The 20,430-nt window shown below is 51.9% G+C and overlaps 1 protein-coding gene across 2 annotated transcripts in view; it reads right to left on the bottom strand.

Moving 5' to 3' along the window:
- LOC136631797 (myosin-10-like) overlaps positions 1-20,430 on the bottom strand; it is a 150,640-nt gene that overhangs the window by 76,229 nt on the left and 53,981 nt on the right. For both annotated transcript variants that reach the window (XM_066606165.1, XM_066606164.1), the window contains exons 2-3: positions 10,525-10,892; positions 500-656 (exon numbers count right to left, since the gene is read on the bottom strand). In XM_066606165.1, coding sequence (XP_066462262.1) covers positions 500-656; positions 10,525-10,872 — 505 coding nt within the window. In that variant the 5' untranslated portion in view covers positions 10,873-10,892. The remainder of the gene's footprint in view (positions 1-499; positions 657-10,524; positions 10,893-20,430) is intronic.

The raw sequence follows: 20,430 nt of genomic DNA, 5'->3' as shown, positions 1-20,430 counted from the left end.
GACACCAAACATGTGCGCTTTTTTGAAGAGGGGAAAGTGGTCAAAAAAGGTTTTATTTAACTACTACAATTTTTTTACACTTTTTTCTCACTATTTTTTATTTATTTGTACCCATTTTTTGGTCTCGGCAGGGAACGTGAACCCACGATCATATTATCGCTAGGACCATACACTGCAGCTCGTCTGTATTGCATTCTATCATCACTAGTGACCATATGCCATGGTGGACCTGGACGGCAGGATCCGATTACCATGATGACAACCCATCGCTCCTCTGCGATGACTTCCTGCCAGGCTGATGACATCATCTCTCTCTCTAACCGAAATTCCGACTTTTCTACCCGTTCACCTAGCAAGTAGCGAGCGATTTTGCAGTCCATACGCAATGTTAATGGTGGTTCTGGCCAAGATAATAGCGGTGGTCTCTGGGAGCGCAGAGTCGGCACCAACGCCCCCCATGATCACACGCCCGCAGTGAGGCTGACAGCGGAGGTCTCACCTTGGAGCATGCTGCGGTAGGCGGTCTCCGATATTGCGTATATGTGCGGCGGCATCTCATGGCGCTTCTTTCCCCGATACATTTCCACTATCTGCTCGGTGTAGATGGGCAGGTTCTTGTAGGGATTAATCACAACGCAGAAGAGACCCGAATATGTCTGGAGAAAGATGGAAAACATTGAAGGGGTTAATACATGTCGGAGTTGTCATTGACTTCTAAGATTCCGGAAGCTTCAGGGAGCATTCGTCCGGCACTGCGTGGATTTTGGTAAATACCCCCCACGGAGGCCTTTATATCCAGATAACTGAGAGTTACCTTCAGCCTGGAGAGTATTTAGGGTTTTCGGTCTTTAACTGGTGACTTAGTCTCTGGATAGGTCATCAGTAGTTGGCGGCTGGGGGTCTGCTGCTCAGGACCCCCATCCATCAGCTGATCGTCCGGCCTACTGTGGGAGGTCATCATCAGTGGTCAGAGGAGGAAGTGGAGTGCCGGATTCAGTCCCACTAAACTGAATGGACGCTTCCTGCTCCTCCCGCGGTCAGGGGTGTTACGCTCTGTCCTGAGGGGTACGTGGAGGATCAGCGCAGCGCTCCCACAGATTTCAATGGGAGTAAAGACGGCACTCCGACTTCCTCCCCCCAGCACTGATGACGACGTCCGGCCCACCGACAGTGCAGCAGGTCCTGAGCGGCAGACCCCCGGCCACCAACTACTGATGACCAATCCATGGGGCAGATCATCAGTTAAAGAAGACCAGAATAACCCTTTAACTAATAAACTCTGATTGACGATTCCAGTGAAGTAACTCTGAGAATAAGTTAAAGCAACCCTCCAAGTTTGGGACAATATTCACCCCTACCTCTACTTGTTCCTCTCTCCTACCTCTCTGATGCACCAGTTCTGGGTCCTGTTTTTGGCCATCCAAGATGGAGGACAATCTTCAGACTACCCAATCCTCAATGCATGGTCAGGTCTAGTCAATCAGAGAGGAGAGTTGTAAGTCGGACCGGTGACCCGGTGGGCGATGTTAATAGTGTATGGGCTGTGGGTCAGACACCTCCATTGACTTTAATGGAGGCCATCCGTGCAGCCATCTAGGATAGATGAGAACAGGGCCCGGAACCAGGAGATGGGAAGGGCGGCAGAGGAGGACAACTGCAAGCAATATACCCCCCACCGCCTCCTACCGCAGACAGAGGGTCACTGTAAAGATCCACTTATTCGGATACTTTCAGACGCTCAACACCCAACAGTAAGTCCCATTCATCCGTCAGGTTCAGATTCTAACAGAAGTTCAAGTCTTTCGTGAAGTTTTACAGACAGTCGCCATCACATCTGTAATCATAATACTCTATTAGGGAATCCTAATTTATCAGAGTAGAATCTGGGTGCAGAAAGAAGTAACACAACGTGTGCACAAGACCAGAACACAGGGGCTAAACAGGAAAGGAGGAGCCAGGACATGCACTTCCTACAGTAGAAGCCGGATGACCCCACCTATCCCTCCTAAAGGCCAACTTAGAGGAGCGACCATACCTACCCCTCACAACTCAGAGGAGCGACCCCACCTACCCCGCCTAAAGGCCAACTTAGAGGAGCGAACCCATCTACCCCTCACAACTCCGAGGAGTGACCCCACCTATCCCTCCTAAAGGCCAACTCAGAGGAGCGACCCCACCTACCCCGCCTAAAGGCCAACTTAGAGGAGCGACCATACCTACCCCTCACAACTCAGAGGAGCGACCCCACCTAAAGGCCAACTTAGAGGAGCGAACCCATCTACCCCTCACAACTCAGAGGAGTGACCCCAGCTACCCCTAGCAACTTAGAGGAGCGACCCCACCTACCCCTAGCAACTTAGAGGAGCGACCCCACCTACCCCTCACAACTTAGAAGAGCAACCCCACCTATCCCTCCTAAAGGCCAACTTAGAGGAGCGACCCCACCTAGCCCTCACAAGTTAGCTGAGCGACCCCACCTAGCCCTCACAACTTAGAGGAGCGACCCCACCTAGCCCTCACAACTTAGAGGAGCGACCATACCTACCCCTCACAACTTAGAGGAGCGACCATACCTACCCCTCACAACTCAGAGGAGTGACCCCACCTACCCCGCCTAAAGGCCAACGTAGAGGAGCGAACCCATCTACCCCTCACAACTCAGAGGAGTGACCCCACCTATCCCTCCTAAAGGCCAACTTAGAGGAGCGAACCCATCTACCCCTCGCAACTCAGAGGAGTGACCCCAGCTATCCCTCCTAAAGGCCAACTTAGAGGAGCGACCCTACCTACCCCTCGCAACTTAGAGGAGCGAACCCACCTACCCCTCAAAACTTAGAGGAGCGACTCCACCTATCCTTCCTAAAGGCCAACTTAGAGGAGCGACCCCACCTACCCCTCAAAACTTAGAGGAGCGACTCCACCTATCCCTCCTAAAGGCCAACTTAGAGAAGCGACCCCACCTACCCCTCACAACTTAGAGGAGCGACTCCACCTATCCCTCACAACTTAAAGGAGCGACCCCACCTAGCCCTCACAACCTAAAGGAGCGACCCCACCTAGCCCTCACAACTTAAAGTAGCGACCCCACCTAGCCCTCACAAGTTAGAGGAGCGACCCCACCTATCCCTTACAACTTGGAGGAGCGACCCCACCTATCCCTCACAACTTAGAGGAACGACCCCACCTATCCCTCACAACTTAGAGGAACGACCCCACCTAGCCCTCACAACTTAGAGGAACGACCCCACCTATCCCTCACAACTTAGAGGAACGACCCCACCTATCCCTCACAACTTAGAGGAACGACCCCACCTATCCCTCACAACTTAGAGGAACGACCCTACCTAGCCCTCACAACTTAGAGGAACGACCCCACCTATCCCTCACAACTTAGAGGAACGACCCCACCTATCCCTCACAACTTAGAGGAACGACCCTACCTAGCCCTCACAAGTTAGAGGAACGACCCCACCTATCCCTCACAAGTTAGAGGAACGACCCCACCTATCCCTTACAAGTTAGAGGAACGACCCCACCTATCCCTCACAACTTAGAGGAACGACCCCACCTAGCCCTCACAACTTAGAGGAACGACCCCACCTAGCCCTCACAACTTAGAGGAACGACCCCACCTATCCCTCACAACTTAGAGGAACGACCCCACCTATCCCTCACAACTTAGAGGAACGACCCTACCTAGCCCTCACAAGTTAGAGGAACGACCCCACCTATCCCTCACAAGTTAGAGGAACGACCCCACCTATCCCTTACAAGTTAGAGGAACGACCCCACCTATCCCTCACAACTTAGAGGAACGACCCCACCTAGCCCTCACAACTTAGAGGAACGACCCCACCTAGCCCTCACAACTTAGAGGAACGACCCCACCTAGCCCTCACAACTTAGAGGAACGACCCCACCTATCCCTCACAACTTAGAGGAACGACCCCACCTATCCCTCACAACTTAGAGGAACGACCCCACCTAGCCCTCACAACTTAGAGGAACGACCCCACCTATCCCTCACAATTTAGAGGAACGACCCCACCTATCCCTCACAACTTAGAGGAACGACCCCACCTAGCCCTCACAACTTAGAGGAACGACCCCACCTATCCCTCACAAGTTAGAGGAACGACCCCACCTATCCCTCACAAGTTAGAGGAGCGACCCCACCTATCCCTCACAACTTAGAGGAGCGACCCCACCTACCCCTCACAACTTAGAGGAGCGACCCCACCTATCCCTCACAGCTTAGAGGAGTGACTCCTACAATTACAGGCGTCTGCCTTCATTAGAGCGAAGAACGCGGTTCGTCCCACAGTAATTCTCGCTGCTCAGAGTTTACACATGTAATATTACTGCTCCTTTCTGATGGCGCAGCTTAATGAGCAGGAAATTAACATTTCATCAGCTTGCTGATGATAAAACTCGTATAAAACCTGAAGCGGGAGCGCTGCGGGGGATTATGGGATCAGATGAGGACAAATCGCCTCCGCGGACATATACTGTATGAAATGCATGACCTGCCATGGTTCGGAGTCGTTACATCCAAAGATGTTTTTGCATTGCCCTAGAGGTGTCAGGTTGTTACCTCAACCACAGACCTGCTGTGATACATTTGTTGCACCTGTGGAGGGCGCTAGTGTCTATCAATAAAGGATTTGAAAAGTTAAAATCCCGACATATCCAATCACTTTGGGGGAGACATTTGGGGGCATCTAGTTGTATATTGCATGCTACCGCTCCGCTGCACCCATTGTCTGCTCTGCTTGTGTTAACGAGGTAGATTTACTTCCTAATTATATATGCAGAGGATGATGAGTGCATCTAAAACTGAACGAGCAATCTAAAGGATCCTGCAAACTCTGCAAGCTTTACAAGGAGCATCCAGCGAGGGCTGCAATTACGTCCCTCATGTGATTTAACCCTTTCCTACTAGACAGTAGTCACTGTGATGCTGGTGAAGACTTCCATTAGTATGTGCACAGATTACGTTGCTGCAGTAGAGCAATGATCAGGTACTTTACTTTCTGCAGCACGGGCACAGATGAACACCACTATTTCAGGATGATTTCCGAGGCTGGCTTCTCATCCATAAGTTGTGTCAGGCCAGTTGTCTCATTCATGCCGAAGCCGGACCCGACTGATGCCATTTTGGTGAACTTTGTGCCTCGGTTCAGTGTCTGTAGTTGAACAGAAAATCACAGCATGCAATGTCCGGCGCAAGGAGGCATCTGGCATCAAAAGCGATGCAATGGATGCTATGAACCGTTCCATAAAAGCAAGATGGCTGGAGAGAAGGGAACCTGGCCTAAGACGTCAACAGTAGTAATAAAATATGGTTTTTTAGGTGGCCCAAGGTTTAAAGCACACCCGAGTTTTCAACAAGTTTTCTACAATAGACCAGAGGTCCTTCTTACCCGCCCATTTACTGCTGTTTGCACCATTTCATGTCCATAAATTCAGATTTCCAGGTGGCCTTCACTTTTTTTCTGTTGCTCTGCTGTTTGGAATCCACTTTCAGGGAGGGGTTATGTAGCAAGTCTACCATTCTGCCAGTAGTTTCCTGTCCTGACTTCCTTGCCCTTACTTCCCATGCTACTTTACACTCTCTTCGATCCAATCAGCAGGGACGCAATATCTGAATATCCATGGCCTCTGTTTTTCCAAGCTGATCAGGCATTTAGACACATTCTGGCCAGATGATTAGTATACCCACCATAATGTAACAACAGGAGAAGCACAGTCTATGGAGATCCTTATCACATTGTCTGCAGATGTCAGTCTGCGGAGATAGCCCCTCTCACTGTTGCCATGGAAACATCCAAGTGTCCTTGTTACTACAGAAGCTCTGTACCCAACAACAGAGAGTGGACTGCAGAGAAGCTGGGAGTGAGACCCCTAGTGGCCACCGCTTCAAACCGCTATTTACAGTTGGTAAAGCAACAACATTTTTAATGCAAGTTCTGTATATTACAGAACTGATGAGGCTGCGGTGCTGGAGGGCATACTGGGATCCTTAACGGGTGCTGCAGCTAAAAGTTTGATAATCCAGGATTCTGGTTTAATAGGCGTCATGTCATTTTGGATTATTATTATGGTTGCACGGCCTGTTATTACATGCAGGGGACACGGTTCTTCTAAACAACATTTCTCCCCCTGATCATCACTAGTAGGTTACTATAGACTCCTCCATCGTCAGTCTCGCCTCGCAGTAACACAAGCGGACGGCTCCTGAATGTTACTGCAGTTTATGGAGATCCCGGAGATCTGGAATGTCATATCGGAGATCACACCTTCCTCGGGTTCAGCCGCCGTGCCAGCCGAAGCAAAAGGCTTCTTCAAGATGGTTTATGACAGGTAAGAGGCACGCCTGAACAAAGGCGGGGCAGAGCGTCTAATCCGCAGCTGGCAGTGCCAACAACTCCACAAAACCAGAAGCGGAAGCTGCCGGACGCATTAGAGAGAAGTGGGTTGATGGTTGAACAACTGTTCAATGAACCATCGTACCACCATCATTATTCTCCAACCATCGTTATGCTGCATCAGCTTAACGATGATTACTCCACACCGGATAACGATGGTATCGCCGATGCAGCCATACACAATTAAGTCCATATTAGCCTAGTGGCCATAGATGTTTGCCCGGGGGAAGGATGAACGCTCTTACAGTGGAGAAGCGGCGGGCGGCACAAGGGCTCTGAATGGCCTCCATTGGTCCTGACCAGGTTAAAGGTGCGTTCACGCTCAGTGAAGTGGTGTGGATTGTCCACTGACCAGAGCATTTTGTGCCGTTTTTCAGTGCGTTTTCTGCTTTTTTGGACAGCCAGGTGATTTATTGAAGTCTGTAGGAAATCGTGAAGGCACCGCAAACAATGATTTTTAGGCGTTTGGCAGCTTTTTTTGGGGTCCGCAGTATTTTGTACTTTAACACGACAAGTCCGGGATGAGGGGGATTGCTGGCATTTATTCTATTCTCTGCTGATTAAAAAAAAAAAAAAAAAAGAGCGCAAAGTTCCAAGTGTTTTTTAAAAGTAAAAAATTTGTGTGAAGGAGGCTTTCTGGCGAGAAGGAAGCAGGCGGACGGCACGGGGCGAGTTACCTGCGGTGTACGCCAACGGGCCGCATCCCGAGTTTAAAAAAGTAGTTCTTTATAGGGAGTTTTCATGTCTATTCAACCATCCATCCGCCTCGACTTCCCTCCGCCTCGCCTTCCCTCCATCCATCCATCCGCCTCGCCTTCCCTCCATCCATCCCTCCGCCTCGCCTTCCCTCCATCCATCCGCCTCGCCTTCCCTCCATCCATCCATCTGCCTCGCCTTCCCTCCATCCATCCGCCTCGACTTCCCTCCGCCTCGCCTTCCATCCATCCATCCGCCTCGCCTTCCCTCCATTCATCCATCCGCCTCGCCTTCCCTCCATCCATCCACCTCGCCTTCCCTCCATCCATCCATCCACCTCGCCTTCCCTCCATCCATCCATCCACCTCGCCTTCCCTCCATCCATCCATCCGCCTCGCCTTCCCTCCATCCATCCATCCGCCTCGCCTTCCCTCCATCCATCCATCCGCCTCGCCTTCCCTCCATCCATCCATCCGCCTCGCCTTCCCTCCATCCATCCATCCGCCTCGACTTCCCTCCATCCATCCATCCGCCTCGACTTCCCTCCATCCATCCACCTCGCCTTCCCTCCATCCATCCATCCGCCTTCCCTCCATCCATCCGCCTCGCCTTCCCTCCATCCATCCATCCATCCGCCTCGCCTTCCCTCCATCCATCCATCCGCCTCGCCTTCCCTCCATCCATCCGCCTCGCCTTCCCTCCAGCCAGTAGTCTTTCCATTAGCCATGGACCAGCAAGCCCTGGCAGGTGCCGCGGCCCGGTGACCGGGGGGCACTCAGGGGACCAATCTAGTTGTCGTTCTGTGAAATCAGTTGTATCCGTGACATAAAGGGGTTAACCACTACTTCAAATTACTCCACAGCTGCTCTGTACTTCCTGGTTGCCGCTGACCAGGTCATGTGACTCCTGCAGCCAATCACAGCTCTAGAAGGTCAGGAAGTACAGAGCAGCTGTGCAGTAACTTTAATTAGTGGTTAACCCCTTTATGTCACGGATACAACGGACTATGACAGCGACCGAGCGCTGCCAGTTCTGCCTTTTGACAGCTTTCCTCTCACACCGTCAATGCGAGATGTCTTTGCTTCTGGCAATGATCATGCGGAACAATGCAGACAACGCAGAGGATGGAGGATGGCGCTAGAGGGGAGGAAGCTTATACTTAGGGCAAAGGAGGGCCTTAATAATCGCTCAGGGGGCACATGAGGGCCTATAAATGACTGAGCACAATGAGATCTATAAATTACTAAGAGGCACAGCAGGGCCTACATAGTACTAAGGGAGTACAATGGGTCCTACAAATTACTAGGTGAGCACAGTGAGGCCTTTAAATGACTTGGGGCACAGTGGAGCCTATAAATTACTAAGGGGACACAGTGGAGCCTATAAATTACTAAGGGGACACAGTGGAGCCTATAAATTACTAAGAGGACACAGTGGAGCCTATAAATTACTAAGGGGACACAGTGGAGCCTATAAATTACTAAGGGGACACAGTGGAGCCTATAAATTACTAAGGGGACACAGTGGAGCCTATAAATTACTAAGAGGACACAGTGGAGCCTATAAATTACTAAGGGGACACAGTGGAGCCTATAAATTACTAACAGAGCACATCTCCTAACTAAGTGCTGACCATTTCCTTATCTATGTTGTATCCACCCCGTCTCTTATCCCTAGATCTTCATAGCTTTCCCCCCCTCCAGCTCTCCAGCCAATATCTGCTCTCGGGTGCCGGCGCTTCTGACGGCGGCCATTAATCTCCAGCGCAGGTGTTATTGGAGATCCTGTTTTCGACGAGCTCATTACATTCCAAAGTATCACAGAGACAACAGCAAAGTAATCCACCTGCCTGCAGTACAAGTCCGGGCAGGTACCTACCTGTCTGCGAGCACAACGGTATCCGCAGGTCACAGCAGTGCAGGTCTACGGGGGGACGCACTCTACGCACTCCGCGATAGAGGGAAGACGTAATAGGGTGGTCTCACACTCAGCGACAGAGGAAACACGTAACAGGGTGGTCTCACACTCAGCGACAGAGGGAACACGTAACAGGGTGGTCTCACAATCAGCGACAGAGGGAACATGTAACAGGGTGGTCTCACGCTCCGCGACAGAGAGAACACGTAACAGGGTGGTCTCACGCTCAGCGACAGAGGGAACACGTAACAGGGTGGTCTCACGCTCAGCGACAGAGGGAACACGTAACAGGGTGGTCTCACGCTCCGCGACAGAGGGAACACGTGACAGGGTGGTCTCACACTCCGCGATAGAGGGAAGACGTAATAGGGTGCTCTCACACTCAGCGACAGAGGGAACGCGTGACAGGGTGGTCTCACACTCCGCGATAGAGGGAAGACGTAATAGGGTGGTCTCACACTCCGCGACAGAGGGAACACGTGACAGGGTGGTCTCACACTCAGCGACAGAGGGAACACGTGACAGGGTGGTCTCACACTCAGCGACAGAGGGAACACGTGACAGGGTGGTCTCACACTCCGCAATAGAGGGAAGACGTAATAGGGTGGTCTCACACTCAGCGACAGACGGAACACGTGACAGGGTGGTCTCACGCTCAGCGACAGAGGGAACACGTAACAGGGTGGTCTCACGCTCAGCGACAGAGAGAACACGTAACAGGGTGGTCTCACGCTCCGCGATAGAGGGAACACGTAACAGGGTGGTCTCACACTCCGCGATAGAGGGAAGACGTAATAGGGTGGTCTCACACTCAGCGACAGAGGGAACACGTGACAGGGTGGTCTCACACTCCGCGATAGAGGGAAGACGTAATAGGGTGGTCTCACACTCAGCGACAGAGGGAACACGTGACAGGGTGGTCTCACACTCAGCGACAGAGGGAAGATGTAATAGGGTGGTCTCACACTCAGCGACAGAGGGAACACGTGACAGGGTGGTCTCACACTCCGCGATAGAGGGAAGACGTAATAGGGTGGTCTCACACTCAGCGACAGAGGGAACACGTAACAAGGTGGTCTCACGCTCAGCAACAGAGGGAACACGTAACAGGGTGGTCTCACACTCAGCGACAGAGGGAACACGTGACAGGGTGGTCTCACGCTCCGCGACAGAGGGAACACGTAACAGGGTGGTCTCACACTCAGCGACAGAGGGAACACGTAACAGGGTGGTCTCACACTCAGCGACAGAGGGAACACGTAACAGGGTGGTCTCCCGCTGCAGTTTTCTATGACGCAGCCACCTGAGCGACCCGGCAGAATGTGAGACATTGGGGAAGCGCTTCCACTTCTCCTTCCTACTCAAAACTCTTCTGGTTTTGCATCAAAACGTCACAGAAATTAAAAAACAAACCGTCTGCATGTGAGACGGCCGAGCGCAGCTCCCACCCCCGCCTGCGGCGACTGCCCGGAGCACTACTCACATAGATGAGTCCGGAGTAGTAGCGGTCCTTCAGGTTGTGCAGGACGGACGCCTCGTTCAGGCAGGTCAGCTCCGCCATGTCCTCCACTTTGGTGAACTTGGGGGGGTTCATCTTCTGGATGTCATCCTTGTTGATCACCACTTTTTTGCCATTTTCCGCCAGTTCCACCACCACCTCGTCACCTCGCTCCTCTTTAATGCTGGCGGCTTCAAACCCATGCTTCTCGGATGGCACCCACACCTGCTTCTTCGCCGTCCAGTCGGCCTGCGTGGCGGTGATGCTCACGGGGTTCCGGTCCACGAACAGGTAGCGTTCTGCATCATCTCGGTGTGAATTTCGAGACGACATCTTGGAAGCTGATCAGGTTCCTAGAAGACAGACAGACGTACGGTTAGACGGACCCTCGCTGGTTTCTGCCCCTCCAGTTCCCTTCTAAATGACATAACATTTCGTGCCGCCAAGTCCTGGACGCCCGCGAACGCTCTGCGATGACATAATGGCACGGCTCGGCCGGGAAGGCAATAAAGTAAATGGCATTTGGGCGGCTGCCAGATGGGGAAAGGAAGCGGGAAAAAAAGATGGAAAATGTAAGTCAGCCAGTTCTCAGCGAGGAAGTGAGCGTTCCCTCGCGTAACAATGACCAACGTGTGCGAGGCTCAAACAAACCCCCGCCGCATATAGCAGAGCTGGCATTGGATGATGGAAACACCCAGCTCACATCTGCAGCCGTGCCCACGGACGGTGCCATCCAGCCAACTATATTACTAACGGAGTTTCGATTAACTTCATGACTTTGCCCCAGTTTCGAGGAATTACTAGGACTTACTGTTTTTTGCTGCGCCTCCACGGTACCTTTCATATAGACGGGGCTTAAAGGGGCTGGAAGAGTTAAACTGCTTTTTTATTGTGTTCCCCGTGCCAAAACATAATGAAATACCTTACTCTCCGCTCTGCCAGGCGCCCGCGCCTCCTGTGCTGGCAGCCTCGTGTCACTTCTGTGACGCTGCAGTTCTTACGGGACATCATCCGCTGCTGCAGCCAATGCAGACCCCCAGCAATCAAGCCCTAAGGTCTGCGATTGGCTGCAGCAGCGGATGATGTCCCGTATACGCAAGAACTGCAGCCTGTAAACGCAGCGTCGCAGGTTGGTACGAAGCTGCCAGCGCGGGACACCCGGGCACCTGGGAGAGCAGACTACAGGCTATTTTATTAGGTTTTGGCCATGGGGTTGTACCAAGATTACAAGTTACCCCCTGTCCACAGGATATATAAAGGGTAACTTGCTGATTGCAGTATATAGAGATTTTGCCATGGGCAAGGCGTGATGGGCATAAAGGATAGGTGATAACTTGCTAATAGCACCACTGAAACCAGCACAGATTTCGAGATCAAGGGTCCCGTGTCGCCCTCCTCCTCACTGCAGGGCTATTACACCCCCACAATGAGGAGGAGACTGCTGGTCACAAGTGCAGTAGCGCTCCATTCCCTTTTAATGGGAGATACCCAAATGGCCCCCCTTCGGGTATTCCCATCAGCCCCACTGAAATGAATGGAGCGCCCCCGTGCATGCTCGGCTTCATGCTGATGTCACTGCGGGACAGCCAGAACAGGACATGGGAGTTCCATTCTGCACATTGGTGAGGGTCCCAGTAATCGGACCCCCACCGACCGTCCTATGGATCGGGGATAACTTGCAATCTTGGTATATTGGCTATAAAGGGGTTTTCCAGGATTATACTATTGGTGACCTCAGTTATAGGTCATCAATAGTTGATCGGCTCCATCGCTCGTGATCCCTGCCAATCAGCTAATTGGAGAGCAGTGCGGCCGCTTCTCAGTCCAGTGACATCACGTTCATCGGTCACATGACCTGAGAGCGGCTCAGTCCAAAGTAAATGGGACCAAGCTGCAATACCCGTTACATCCGCTATACAATATACGGTGGTTACGCCTGCTCTGTGCTGGTATGGTCACTTCAATCAGCTGATGGGCAGGGGTCCTGAGCGGCGGACCCCACTACTGATGACCGATCCTGAAGATAGGAAAACTACTATAAGAATAATATTAAAACAATGCAACAACTTTAACAACCCCTCTAATAGATGTAATAATCAAAACGTACAATATGCTGCAATACAGAAGCATTGCGGTAAATTGCGCAAGTGACGCAAGTTAAGGTCCCCCACTCGGCCAATCGCGGCTATTAGCCCTTTAAATGTCGCTGTCAATTCTGACAGCGGCATTTAAATCCCCCAACCGATGTTCGGGGGTCTTGTAGAGCCCCCCTGCGGTGAGATTGGGGGAGCCATGCAGGTGTCATGGCAGCCGGGGACCTTCTGAAAGGCCCCAGGGCTATCTTGGCAAACTGCCCATCAAGCCGTCCCTGTGGGGTGGCTTGATAGGCTGCCTGTCAGAACGCAGTATGATGTAATAAAGTTTTACTAATTTCTTTTTTTTTTTTTTTTAAAGGGATAAAAAAAAAAGTAAAAAAAAAAACCCTTTTGCCATATTTGCAATAAAAAATCTAAATAATAAAGCAAAATTTGGTATCACTACGTGTGGAAAATCAAACGAACGCATTATTTACCGCGCAAGGTGAACGTTGTCCGAAAAATAAAATAAAGAACGTCAGAAACGCGCGTTCCTTTTGGTCACCCCGTCTACAAGAAAAATGTAATAAAAAGTGATCAAAAAGTCGTTTATATATTTAAAAATGGTACCAATGGAAACGACACGCCGGACAAAATGAGCCTCAAAAAAGTTATTGTTAAGATGGCGGCAGAAAATAATTTAAAAAACTAAATATCTTTAAAAAAAATACAAGTACTACAGCAAAAAAAACCCAAAAAACAACTATATACAAGTTTGGTATCGCAGTAATCGTACTGACCAATAGAGTTAAGTTATCGGGTCGTTTTTGTTGTAGTTTGTGCGCCGCAGAAACAAGACGCCCTGAAAGGGGCTGACATTGGCTGCAGCAGCCTGTCACATCCTGTACAGTTGTTGCACGAGGAACAGGTTTTAGAACACGTTTTCGTCTGTTTGTCCCGCTTCCCAACAGCCATAATGGTTACAGGTTTCCTTTCCTTAATATATTGTACAGAAAATGTATAAGTGGGGAGAAATGAATAAACATCTTGCTATAACGTTTGTCATCCTACAGACTGAAGTGAGGAGGGTCCTGCATTGCCAGACCCCCCTCACCTCAAGTAGCTGCCATGTAATTGTGAGGACTGTAGAGTCCACTGTACCTGCGCAGCACCATCTGTGTGATCAGCGGTGGGCAGAGGGGCTGCTCTCCTATCCTGCAGGTCCCGGGGCAGCAATAATAGGTCTGAAGGAGCCTTCATTATGTCATCATGTGATCAGTGGGAGGAGCCAGAATGCAGGTGTGTACAGACTTTATGGAAAACAGATAGTGTTTGTAAGCTCAGCATGCCCCATTTTGTTTGAGATTGTGTGCCGGATCGGCACTGGAGCAATCTGAGGATGACGGGACGGGAGAGGCCTTTATGTGGCCGGCTAAGTGTAATGCGGGATCTACATGCGCCATTGCAATTTGTTCCAAAAAGTAAAAACGTGAGGTGGGCGGAGTTAAAAAGGAGCGAACGCCCAGCCGGCTGCCTGACCGCGTGCCGGACTCCAGGAATGGAAGCTCTACCCTAAACTAAGGGTACAACGCTCCGCCCCCTCGGACCCCCAGAGGAGCTTTAATTATAGATTTTTTTCACCGGGCGTCTTATAGTCCAAAAAAATATGGAAAATAACATTTTTCTTAAATAAAAACGTCTCGCCGTCGCCGGATTCCGAGCCCCGCGTCTATTGATTTCTGTGATTGGCGGTGTGATGGCTCATTTTTTACGAGGCAAGCAATGGTTTTTGTTAGAACCATTTTGGGAAACAAATGTCTTTTTGATCATTTTTCATAGACATTTTCTGGGAGCCGCGGTTGTCACGGTGATTGTAGCGTTGTCGGTTCTTTTACGTCCCTCGCTGCGCAGAATACACCGTGATATCTTAAGGCCGGCCCACATCAACGCATTTATATTAAAGACCTTTTCACCGTTTCACTCACTTTTGTAGATTTCTTGCATAAAAGTAAAGCCGCGCGTTCGGTTTTACCCCATATTACGGGTTTCCTACGGATGCGTTCGGAATGCAGCGCAGATGTAATGACAGAAGATACCAGTGAGCCCGTACAGGACCGCGTGCGCAGAATAAGCTGCAGATGCGCAGGGATACGCGATTCCTTACGCAAGCAGAGCGCTGCAATACTTCCGCAGCATTTTCTGATCCGGCTGTGTGCGCCCAGCCTCGTGGTTCAGACTGGTACGTATATAGCAATACTAAAAACGGGGTTTATTTTTAATTGTTTATAGACTTTTCATGGGAAAATAAAAAAGGGTTTATTGAATCTCTTTTTTTTAACACTTTCATTCAGTCCCCGCAGGGAACCTGCACTTACAATCATTGATCACTTTTATCATATACTGCAGTACTTCAGTATTGCAGTATATAGCAATTTTTCACGTTACTTGATGTGGCCATGGGCAGGGCGTGATCGGCATCTAGCCTTTAGTAGGCTCCGGGATGCAATGCAAGCCCATCAGCACCCTGCAATCGTGTTGCAGGGGGTGCAATATGGGCGCCCCCTATCCTATGACTCTAGACGTGCGGTCAGCTTTGACAGTTGCCACTAAAACTATAACTGCCTCGATCAGAGCTATCTGACTGCAGCGGATGGCCGCCGGGTGATGGGTATCCTGAACCTGCTCAATACGCACTTTATATGAGACGGTCGAGAAATGGTTAATTACGAGGGTTACCTCCTTTACTGAGGCAGACTACGGAGCGCCGCTCTAGGTAAACGTGAGGCATGACTTCTCCTCTCTAGACTTACATCTACTTAAAGAAACACACATTAAGTGCGCCCGCCATCCGTGTAGATGCAGCTACAGTTACTAATACTTCGGTGCCAAGAAACACAGCGGCCCTGACATCATGGGTAAAGCGTCACGCGTGTCGGAGCCGCCGGCGGGATACTCGGACCGCTGAAACAGGATGCTCTATAAAACGTTATGGGGAATTATACAGCCCCTCTGTGTCAGCGGGGGGCTCTGCACCGGGACCCCCACTCACCAAAACCTTCCAAGCCTGTTTGGAAGTGCAGTGACTGCTTAACCCTTTATAGGCAGGTGCTGGTTCTGTAAAGTATATCTTATGTCAATAAGCTCCCCTCCAGCCGGGCAGAGACCCTCCGAGAGGGAGAGACACTCCGAGAGGGACAGACCCTCCAGCCAGGCTGAGACCCTCCGAGAGGGAGAGACCCTCCGAGAGGGAGAGACCCTCATCTGTAGACTGCGGTCTCGGGGTTCCTTCCACCCAACAACATGGAGCAGGACACCAAGTGGCCAGGGGAGTTACTGCGGGGGTAACGGTGGACATTCAGCGGTTTATGGAGACTCGCCTCCAGCAATGCATCATGGGAAAGAAAGTATGTAAACTGGCTTGTTAGCACGAAAGAGCATCTTAAACAGGGGACTGACGGCAGCGAGTTTTTCGGAATACTTAGTAACCGTCCGGCTGACGTCACCATTTCCTTTATAGGGAACAAGAAGGTGTCTGCCTCCAACTCAGAGACATCTCCAGAAACTGCACTTTCCTAAACTTCAAAACGAGAAAAACGCCCTCCTCTCCTGCATGCACCGCTGCAACACCCTCTGCCGCCTGCACCGCTTTGACCTCTGCCGCCTGCGCCACTGCAACGGCCTCTGCCGCCTGCGCCACTGCAACGGCCTCTGCCGCCTGGGCCCCTGCAACCGCCTCTGCCGCCTGGGCCCCTGCAACCGTCTCTGCCGCCTGGGCCCCTGCAACCGTCTCTGCCGCCTGGGCCCCTGCAACCGCCTCTGCCGCCTGGGCCCCTGCAACGGCCTCTGCCGCCTGCGCCCCTGCAACGGCCTCTGCACCACTGCAACGGCCTCTGCCGCCTGCGCCACTGCAACGGCCTCTGCCGCCTGGGCCCCTGCAACGGCCTCTGCCGCCTGGGCCCCTGCAACGGCCTCTGCCGCCTGGGCCCCTGCAACGGCCTCTGCCGCCTGGGCCCCTGCAACGGCCTCTGCCGCCTGGGCCCCTGCAACGGCCTCTGCCGCCTGGGCCCCTGCAACGGCCTCTGCCGCCTGGGCCCCTGCAACGGCCTCTGCCGCCTGGGCCCCTGCAACGGCCTCTGCCGCCTGGGCCCCTGCAACGGCCTCTGCCGCCTGGGCCCCTGCAACGGCCTCTGCCGCCTGGGCCACTGCAACGGCCTCTGCCGCCTGGGCCACTGCAACGGCCTCTGCCGCCTGGGCCACTGCAACGGCCTCTGCCGCCTGCACCACTGCAACACCCTCTGCCGCCTGCACCACTGCAACAGCCTCTGCCGCCTGGACTACTACAACATCCTCTCTTGCATCCCTCCGGTCCTCAAAAGACCTTCTCTGCTCTCCTCACATAATCGCCTCTAAGAATTCTTGCACACGTCCGCCATACTCTGATATCATCTCATACCGCCTCTTCAGAAGAGCTACGACCAACAAGCACCCCGCTGCCACCACAGTGGCACACCTCCTGCCCGGGCCGCTGTAAACCCTCGCGGGCCGAGTCCCTGCTCTTTCAGTCGGTCACCCATTTAGTTCATGTTGATTGTACTTGTTTTTCTTGCGCACTTCTACCTCTTCTGCTGTACTGCGCCCTGTAATTAGTGGCGCTATAAAAATAAGTAATGAGAGCGCCACTTGTTTGTTGTGTTCGGCACGAAGCTTCTGTGTACGCCGGCGCAGCTACAATATCATCAGGCAGGTAATGGGTACCGCAGGTTTACACTTCTGGGCGGACCCGCAGCGTTACCAGTCACGCAAAAGCCACTGAGCTTCACCTTTAGGGCTCATTCACACGAGTGTATTGACGTTCCATGTAACGCGACTATGTTTCTGTGCACAATACAGACAGAATGCGCCAATGTGCAGCGGGACATGCGGCCGACCCAAAGTCCTGTGAAGAAAAAAAAAAAACACGTATTTTTCCCGGAATCACAGACTGAAAGCGCCCATTAAGTCTACGGTATTGTGTAAATACGCAGCTGTATGCATCCATTGGGTTTTTACGTATGTTGGCAGGAGGCAGTGGTTGGCAGGGGCATCAACTGGGCTCTCGGGGCGCAAAAATATGAAGTGAATATGCAGGAAAAACCCGGACAAGAAAACGCATCAAATCCACATATAGCCGGTCAGGAAGAGCGCCGACGGCTCTCCTGATGCCGCATCCAGCGCCCGCGCACCGCACAACCTGCGCCATAAACCCGTATGGTTTGTGCTCAGACCGCTCTCTGCTGCGGTGTCCTGTGATTGGCCTTAAAGCCGCCGCACTACTACCAGGGGCGCTGATAAGTCTTTGGCTTTGTGTTCTTGTTTTGTTTCTATGGTAACGAATGTTACATCACATAAAGCCTTATGTGTCTAATATATGTGTTTGTAGCTTATGGCCACAGTGATCTCGGCACGAAGGAAAACAAAATGGCGGAGTCTAAGGCGATATTCACAGCCAATGAGAGCGGAGGAGGGATAAAGTCCGCGAAGGATATTCATGGTGATCTGTGGCAGACATCGGGGGATCAACGCCCTTCATATTCTACAGTTATGAACTGGGTGCCACTTCAGCCCCAATGATGAGGAACGTCCTGGACGACCGAGAGGGGTGGTTGTTCCGCAGATCGCCGATGCTGCGCACAACCTCATACTGGAGAATCGGCCGGCTGCAGGAATAGCCGACATCATGGGGGTTTATGATGAACGGGTTTGTGTCATCATCCATGAAGAAGCCATCTGCAAAGTGAGTCCCCAAATGTCTGACAAGAGATCAGAAAAGCATGCGAGTGAAAACTCCCCGATCTGTTTGTCTGCGTTTCCAGACTGATAAGAACTTCCTGGATGGACCAGTCACCATGGATGAGGCCTGGATTTATGTGTATGACCCTGAAACCAAGGAGCAGTCAGAGTGGAGGCCCAGTGGTTCTCAGCCACTAAGGTGATGGCGTCTGTGTACAGATATATACAGCTACCACTAGGGGGAGCAGTCAGAGTGGAGGCCCAGTGGTCCTCAGCCACTAAGGTGATGGTGTCTGTGTTCTGGGATAAGGAGGGCTGCTGCTAGTGGACGACCTTCACAATGGTTCCACCATCAATGAAAGGGATTACATTGAACTTTTGGACCAATGGAAGGCAGCTCTGAAGGCCAAAAGACACAACAAGCTGTCCAAAGGAATCTTGTTACTGCAAGACAACGCCTCCGCTCACACTGCACAAGCGACCACGGCAAAACTAGTGGAGCTAGGCTTCCAGCTGGTTGACCACCCACCTTATTCACCAGATCTAGCTCCCTCCGACTATCATCTGTTTCCAGAAGAAACACCTCAAGGGGACCACATTCCCACCATTTCTGATGCCATGACTGGTTTGAGGCACAACCGAAATCCTTCTTTTTGCAAGGCTTACAGAACTTGGAATCCCGATGTAAGAAGTGTGTTGGCATCAGTGGGGAGGATGTGGGAGAAATGGAAAGTGTCATCTTCCTATCTCGTTTCTTTCTAGGTAAAGCCAAAGCCTTATCAGCAGCCCCTCGTATATGTATATGTATGTGTGTGTGTATGTATCAGCGGCCCCTCGTATATGTATATGTATGTGTGTGTGTATGTATCAGCGGCCCCTCGTATATGTATATGTATGTGTGTGTGTATGTATCAGCGGCCCCTCGTATATGTATGTGTGTGTGTGTGTATCAGCAGCCCCTCGTATATGTATATGTATGTGTGTATGTATCAGCGGCCCCTCATATATGTATATGTATGTGTGTATGTATCAGCGCCCCTCGTATATCATTGCACAATATCCCTCATTCCATTTGCTTTCGATATCACGGACGAAAATTCTAAATTAGTTTCGCACAGACTTGTAAATCCGCCGTCCGTTGGAGGATAACGAGTCTACGATGACACGGTGAATGTATGCGGTATAGTTACACACCTCGCTCACACGTGTATCGCATTACGGAGCGCAATAAGGACACGACATGCGGATCATTTGTCCCCGTTCTGCTCCACATATATGTCAGAACGATAGGTTTTAGGCCCACCAATCAGGGAGGTCATCTGTGCGCTTTAGATGCCGGAGGACTTGTCACCGGAGGACTTGTTCAGCCGGCCACTATTCGTCCTGAAACCCTTGTACCCCACGGTTCTGATACGTGTACACGAGACTGAAAGGAAGGAGGTCATACACCTGCGATTACTATAGGCCCAACCGGGCAGGACTGGTTGTCATCCAAGGGCCCTTCTACACGGGCCGTCCCAGCGATGATCGATCTTGTTTTTACGCAGAAACAATTATCGCTGAGTGGAGATCGGAGCGGCCCGGGGGAAAAACCGAGGGCCGCCCGGGGGAAAAACCGAGGGCCGCCCGGGGGAAAAACCGAGGGCCGGCCGGGGGAAAAACCGAGGGCCGGCCGGGGGAAAAACCGAGGGCCGGCCGGGGGAAAAACCGAGGGCCGGCCGGGGGAAAAACCAAGGGCCGCCCGGGGGAAAAACCAAGGGCCACCCGGGGGAAAAACCAAGGGCCGCCCGGGGGAAAAACCAAGGGCCGCGCGGGGGAAAAACCAAGGGCCGCCCGGGGAGAACCCAAGAGCGGCCCGGGGAGAACCCAAGAGCGGCCCGGGGAGAACCCAAGAGCGGCCCGGGGAGAACCCAAGAGCAGCCCGGGGATCGCTCCGTCCACCGGCCTCCATCCACAGTAACAGGCCGTCACTCATACACCAACGACTCCCTGTTTACACAGACGATCATCGCTCAGTTTTTCTGCATGCATAAGCTGCTCGTCGTTC

The sequence above is a fragment of the Eleutherodactylus coqui genome, chromosome 6 (genome assembly GCF_035609145.1).
Source record: "Eleutherodactylus coqui strain aEleCoq1 chromosome 6, aEleCoq1.hap1, whole genome shotgun sequence".
NCBI classification, from domain to species: domain Eukaryota; kingdom Metazoa; phylum Chordata; class Amphibia; order Anura; family Eleutherodactylidae; genus Eleutherodactylus; species Eleutherodactylus coqui.
This window is presented reverse-complemented; position numbering and strand designations above follow the sequence as displayed.